This window comes from Anneissia japonica, unplaced genomic scaffold (genome assembly GCF_011630105.1).
Source record: "Anneissia japonica isolate Jap-2015-1 unplaced genomic scaffold, ASM1163010v1 scaffold4479_len244543_cov124, whole genome shotgun sequence".
In the NCBI taxonomy this organism is placed as follows: domain Eukaryota; kingdom Metazoa; phylum Echinodermata; class Crinoidea; order Comatulida; family Comatulidae; genus Anneissia; species Anneissia japonica.
This window is the reverse complement of record NW_022752934.1, coordinates 5,975-13,455: the sequence shown is the minus strand read 5'-3', so window position 1 is coordinate 13,455 and position 7,481 is coordinate 5,975. Positions and strand designations below refer to the sequence as shown.

The 7,481-nt window shown below is 31.5% G+C and overlaps 1 protein-coding gene across 1 annotated transcript in view; it reads left to right on the top strand.

The window, feature by feature from the left end:
* The first annotated feature begins 1,041 nt into the window (after positions 1-1,041).
* Positions 1,042-7,481, top strand: part of LOC117122482 — a 12,287-nt gene continuing 5,847 nt past the window's right edge. The window contains exons 1-3 of the mRNA XM_033268071.1: positions 1,042-1,293; positions 4,233-4,673; positions 4,951-5,385. Of these exons, the coding sequence (XP_033123962.1) occupies positions 1,203-1,293; positions 4,233-4,673; positions 4,951-5,385 (967 nt within the window). The 5' untranslated portion in view covers positions 1,042-1,202. The remainder of the gene's footprint in view (positions 1,294-4,232; positions 4,674-4,950; positions 5,386-7,481) is intronic.

Below are 7,481 nucleotides of genomic sequence, written 5' to 3'. Positions count from 1 at the left end.
TGAATAAAAGGACAGCTGAAATACAAGCGACGTGTCACAGCGAATGGAATCGGTCAAGTGACCCAACACACCAAAGGCAATCAAAATTACTCAGAATATTTATGAAGTCATCTAATTAATTTGTTACAAGTTTAGCTTTTAAAAGATTTGTTTGGCCAGGTGATATTGCAATTTGTGTGAGTCTATCATTACATAACAGCATAAAAATGAATAAAATTGCTATTAGAATTAATAGAACATAATGACTCACTCAACAAAAATTTATGATTTTTAATTCATTAATTTTATTTTTGCACAGCCCTACATAACCCTGCAAAGAGCCAAAATGATTTCTTTCCTCCACCTTTGTCATTTCGTGTTCTTAGATTTTTACTAAGATAATAAAAGAAATATAGGCCTAGTTAAAAATCATTCTACATGTTTTATTAAGCTCGCAAATCTTACAGCTACACAGGTTACTCAAAATTATATCAAATATATTTTCTATGTAATAATACCTAAAGTTAATGTAAAATATAGGAATTCAAATGTCTTACTTTGTCGAATGAATGACAAATTCCCTGACATCGTATTGCCATTCCTTACTTACAAAATTTAAAAATGAAAGTTGGAAGGAGTGTTCAGATGGGAACATCAATAATGTTATGATCGCATTAGGCAAAAGCCCTTCAACAAAAAAGTATCTTTTTCAAGTGTTAAAAAAGTGTATGTATATCATTATGGTTCCTCTCAAATCCTATCAAACATTTACTTTACCTCCGCCATATGTTGCATGCCAAAAAAAATATTTTAAAACTAAGTAATATCGTTTAATATTTGGTGAACACAAACCATAGAAATTTAGCTAGACCTCCCATTGCCTTTTTGTAGTTGATCTAAAGCATTTGGCACTCCGTTACGGTGACTCGTTATATTATTTCATGCCCATTGTTAATAAAACCATTTGACAGTTGAATGATGCAGCGGTAATGACATAAACAATATAACGAAGTTAGTTCCTTTTTGGTTTTTGTTCCAGTGAACTTACGTTAACGAGGCCAATGCCCGAATAAAATTAACATTAGATCCTGTATAGAGGATAACTAACCTCTACTGAGGGTGCTTAAAAACAGGTACAACATTTCTCACAGATCGTTAAATACCTTCATTCTTCGGGAACACATCATGCAATCGGATGGTTTGTAGAACCATACTAATCAGCAATGCTTTCGAAAAAGCTTTTTCGACTTTTTGCAAGCTTTATCGTTTGTATAATTAGTATCATTGATATATGTCGTTGTCTAGCTACTTCAGGTAAGACTTTCATCAATTGATTATGTAATATAAAAATAGAGTCACCATCTGACTATATTTATTAAAGATTACCAGAGTTAATGTGTTAATATGTTAGGCCAGTTTAGAAGCTTGCTACTTTATGATGATAATGATGATGATGATGATGATTCGACAGGTATCGAACCTGCGATCTCACTAACAAGGCGAGCGTCATAACCACTAGACCACGAATGGTTCATGGTTGAACAGGTCTAAATAACCGTCGGGAACATTGTATTACAAATGTAATAGAGTGGACTGCATTTACTAATAAGAAGGTTTGTTTTAATTGCTTTTTTGAGAAATCTACCATTGTTTCTTTTTGAATTGCATTCTTGCATGCAAACGTTCCATATTTTGTTGATACTTATATTTTAGTTAAGTTTAATTACAGAAATATTTCAGAGTACACACTACACGATATCTGACGAGCCCAATGAATTAGAAACAATATTTGATGCATTTGATCTGACTGTGTGTGTGAAGTTCAGCATTCGGTGTAAAGTGTTCACTCCTGAAAGAATAGTAAAATAGGCCTATATTACACTGCGCTAACTCTCCTTTGGGGACATCCCTATTAAGGGGACACATTTCCATACATTTAGGGAAATATATTTATTATTACTACAGCCAATCCCTATTAAAGGGACACCCTATTGAGGGGATGGGGACATGTTTGAGTGTGCAAACTGGTCAAATCATTATCTACTGTATTTAACCCCAATTAGGGGGACACTAATGTTTTATTCTCAAAGTAGCGAATGCCATTCCTTATACAGATTTTATATCAACAAAAAATAATAATATAAGAAATTTAGTTCTTGTTATACGATATTTTAAAAATGTATATAAATGTTGTTAAAGCATTTTGCATTATATTAGAAAAACGCCTTGTTGGCCTACATAAATGCCATTAATTTGTTAGTATAGATATGGTGCAAAAGGACGAGGATTTGCAATCTCAGACCAACTTGTTAGGTTTTGAGACAATAGAAAAGATACAATAATTTGTGACCCAAGCTCACAAACAGGCTGTAAACTCGTCCTCAAGCCAAGATGAGTTTTTAAAATGACAGTTAAATGGACTCAATCGGGTGTCTGGAAGCAAAGTTATAACCGTTTGAATAATTCATAATTTTCACTAACTCCCATTTGAAAATGGCTAAATTTTGCCTTTGACAGTTTGAATTTTAAACTCAAACTTCAGGAATAGTAAAATTAATAATTAAACTTAATTTATTACACAAAAACCCAATTCACACGAAATTCATATTTTATGGCATGTTCTGGCTATTGAGGCTTGTTTCTCAATACAGTGCTGTGCGAGATTACAGCCTGTTTGTGAGCTTGGGTCACATTTATATATTAACTTTATTAATAATGTAAAATACTTAACAGAATAATAGAAACTGATACTATAAACTACCTTCAATAAAACATGAAATCAGGCCTATCATTCCTGGTAAAATTGAGCTCAATTAATTTTGATGATTTGACATTTGACCTTTAACAGTTGGTGTCACAATCACTATCTATTAACTCACACCAAAATCATAAAAACCACTGATTAATCTCAGATAAGATAGTATAACACTATATAATAATAATAATAATAATAATAATAATAATAATAATAATAATAAAAATATTAATATTTCGACATTAATTAATTTCGAAATTTTGAATCCCGACAATGACAGCAACATTTAAGCGTCTGACATTAGTCCTAGCAATAATAATAATAATAATAATAATAATAATAATAATAATAATAATAATAATAATAATAATAATAATATTAATGTTATTGTTAACCAATCTCCAGCAGGAAACATTATGCAAAAACTAAAGGAATTTGGTGGTAGTCAGACTTCAAAAGCATATTTGAAAAGGACTATACTATGGAATGTCACCATCTCTACTGAACTGACAAGGTTTAATTTAAATCGGCCTGTTTGCCACTAGCAGCGTTTCGAAATGTTGCAAGAAAAACAATGACCCTTAAATATATTATTTGACACAAATCTCTGAACACTATAAAGACATTGCGTCATGCAAATGCGTATGGAGAAAGTACTGCACTTTGCTATGTTTTTTTGCAGAGATAACCTATAATAATTTTTTGTAGTTCTGACCATATTGACCCCTTTGTGATCTCTGAACTCAAGCTGTGAATACCCCATGTATGGATGATGTCACCGGTTTTACTGACCAAAGTTTATCGAAATCGGCCTAATCAGATGCTACTAGCAGGGTTTTGAAATGTTCCCAGAAAACGATAAGAATGACTCCTAATGCCCTTTAACCTAAAAATCCCAGAACATCATGACAACTATGTTAGGATGTGCACAGAATTGAAGTACAAGTAATATGAATGTCACTCAAAAGTTGACAAGACCATTTTTTTCGAAAACTTTGCCTTATGTTAATATATATAATTATGCAAATGACAATATTGTGCTATGTTATTTGTGACAGATATTTTTTGGATTTTTACCGTAAATGAACAGTGTTGCCATAAAAAATAATTGCTATAATGACATTTGACTCCAGATCCTAGAACATCATAATACCATGCCTTATGCCAATGCATGTGCAAGTGACTTTGCTATGTTATGTGACAGATTTAAACTTTAATTGATTTTTTATCGTTTTCACTGTAATGACCCCTATCTGAATGAACCCAAGCAGTTAACAACTCATGAATGGGAGATGTCACTGGTTCTAATTAAATCAATCCAATTTTTGCCACTAGCATCGTTTTGAAATGTTGCCAGAAACAGAAAGAAAAAAGAACCTAGTCTGCCTGCGGCTGACTGGATAATTATAGATTAGTTTTTTCAAAGTAAAATGAAAGAATTATGCTAGCAGTTTAATGTATACTTTTAATTTTACCTTTTTTCAATGTGTTATCGCAGGAGATGAACAACAAACCACGGTTCAACTAACAAGCATAGACTGGTCAATTGACACTTCTGAGCTAGTTATTGGTGAAGATGATAACACAACATTCAAATGTACAGCAAACATAAAATCTTCGTCAAGTCTTATGGGCACCTCGATGTGGAAGCTCAGTATATTTGGAGCCAAAAATGTACGAGGAACTGGCACTAAGCATAGCTTTAATCCCCAGGTTTTGAGTGCTGTACAACAAGCAACACCACCTCTAAAGCGCAAAGGGAGTACACAAAAACTCAGTTTTACTGTTCCATTGCTTCGCTTTGATCTCTCTGGCATCGGTTGTGGAAAATTCAAATATATATGCTTGAAATTTAATATGAATGATGAAGATAATGCAGACTATAGATTTATAGAGTCGACGTTAAATACAAACTGCAAAAGAAGTGATTGCTTCAATTGTAAGTATTGTCAATTCTGTTATTTAAAATGTATTGATAAAAATAATGTATACGACTTAGTTACACCCTCATTGCTGCTAAGGTTACATTTACTAAATTATTTTCAAGAATTGGGAAAAGTTAGGTTTTTACGGAAATACATTGTTCTACATGTGCTTCAAATAAAAACTGACTAAACATATAATAATTTAAACGATTTCTTCTTATGATTTATTACCCACTTATTACCTACACTTGTAAAGGTTAAAGGTTAACCTTGAATTTAAATGTTTTACAGTGGTAAACATTGGTTTTGACGCAGAAGCAAATGGTACATTAAATACTTTACCAAGGCAACCAAACAACAAAATGGCTTTTGATGTGGACATAATTTCACGTGGTCCAATTGGTATAAATAGTAAAAATTCATGGAATGTAGCCGTCTATGCTACTAGCACAGCTGATGGTAAAGGTACACGCTACAACGAAGTACGACAAGCACTAACTAGTACCCAGAGCGCCACCAGACTTGTTCCCTTTACTACATCTAAAATCGGTATCGTTTCATACAACTTGAATATGACTAATTTAAATTGCAACCTTGCACAGTACGTCTGTTTACATCTAACAAAAGGCAAGGAATCGCAATATGATTTCGTGATCTCTCCAACCAATGCGAATATTGACCAAGATGAGAATGCTGTATATAAATGTTTTTTACTAAATTGTGAAGGTAAGTATTTTACACTATTCTCTGCTTACATAAAGTAAAATATATTAGTAATTAATATCTTACTTAGAATGGGATTAACACCTTTAGAGGAATACCGTTATAACAAATTATATTTCTTATTTACATTCTCAATTTACACAAAGTAACTAGTACCATAAAACTTCTAATAATAATCCATTACTCTACTAGTAAAGGATTATTATTTGAAGTTGTATGGTACTTACAATAATAATTCATTACTATAATAGTAACCCCTCTAAAAGTAACTCATCGTATAAGTTCTTCTGTAATAATAGCCCACTACTCTAATAATATCCATGGGGTTACTATTAAAGACATCAAGACTATAGACAAAATGACATCCAAATCAACATTATGTCGCTTTAACACGACTTATTTCTTATTAAAGGCATTATTCATGTGATTGTGCTATTGATGGTTCTTTGTTAATTAATTCTTGGTAATTTTCCTTAAAGAAAAAAAAAGTTCGAATTTTAAGTTTAAAATGGATTAATGGATATTGCAGTATAAATTAATAGTTCGATATTCGTTAACGTGTAGTTAGAAATCTACAAGGAAAAGCATTAGGGAGGAGGTATGTTTTGAGTTTATAGAAAAAAATTACGGCAATAGTAGTAAATTAAAATCATTTTTTTCTACTCTAGTAAAGCGTTTCTATGAACTGCTGTCGTGAAAATCTGAAAATTGGTGAGGATTTATTAGAAATTGGGATAGCGGGTCCAATGTCCCCGAAGAAGGGCTGTGGTATTAATAATAATAATAATAATAATAATAATAATAATAATAATAATAATAATAATAATAATAATAATAATAATAATAATTTCAAGGTGACATATTCAACATCAAACATCGTCTCTGTACTGAAGTTCTTAAACATTATAACTACACTCAAACATACCATTTCAGATTTATATACAGAATGTAGCACACTATTTCCTATTTTAAAATTCCCGCTAATGGGGGAATAGATATGTGGTTGGCATTTCTATCTGGTAATTACATTAGCACTCGTAACAGCACAGGTCAGTGTCCTTGTACAAAAGCCTGTTATGTGAAGGTGATTAAAGGCCTATAGATCCAAACAAACCCAACACAAGAGGCTTTATTGTATATCATACCTAATCACCCTTTAATTAACACCAAATCTTCATTGCATAATATATTATATATTGACTATATATATATATTGTTATATTGACTCCCTGGTATAACTGATTTGTTAATCAACGTTTGAGCAGTTATTTTGATGTCTTGAATACAAGACGCAACATTCGTTTTCTGAATAAAATATTCTAGTGTCTAATTATGGAGTAAAGATAACAGGTTAAAGAATAAAGGTTAACATTTAAAATTAATTTAATAAGCCAACATATGATAGGAAAATGTAAACACATTTTTATTAGAGGCTTCTAAACAAACCTTGGTTTTTGTTTGAGTTGTGTACATTTCTCCCTTACAGTACAGAAATTATCAAAATTAAAAATAATATAATGATGGTGATGGTGATGGTGATGGTGATGGTGATGGTGATGGTGATGATGATGATGATGATGATGATGATGATGATGATGATGATGACGATGATAACGACGACGACGACAACGACGACGATGATGATAATATATTGTGTAATAAAATGTCTCTCAGGGATAACAAATCCACTGAAAAGAAACATTGAAAAAGCATAATAATTTGCTGTATATTCCTAAAATTCTTGATGAAACTTTATTGATCTTGTAGGGTTTTAGGTTTTATTTCAAATATTTATCAATTTTTCAGCCGTTATTTTAAATTTTTTTTTTTTTTAATATTTTTATTTTTGCAGCCATCTTGAATTTGAGGCAAAATCTTGGTAATCCCCAAGCTAATTTCAAATAGAATGGGGTTAGGGTTTTTAAACCGCTGGGAAAACATTGACCGCAAATTTTCACTATGTCGTTTCATCAACGGTTGGTTAATGTCTTTTGTAAGCACAATTGATATAACTTTGTGACAAGCCGATGCAAAAAATATTGAAAGTGAATAAAAATATCTAACCATAGTACACTTACAATGGATTTTTTTTTCATTAA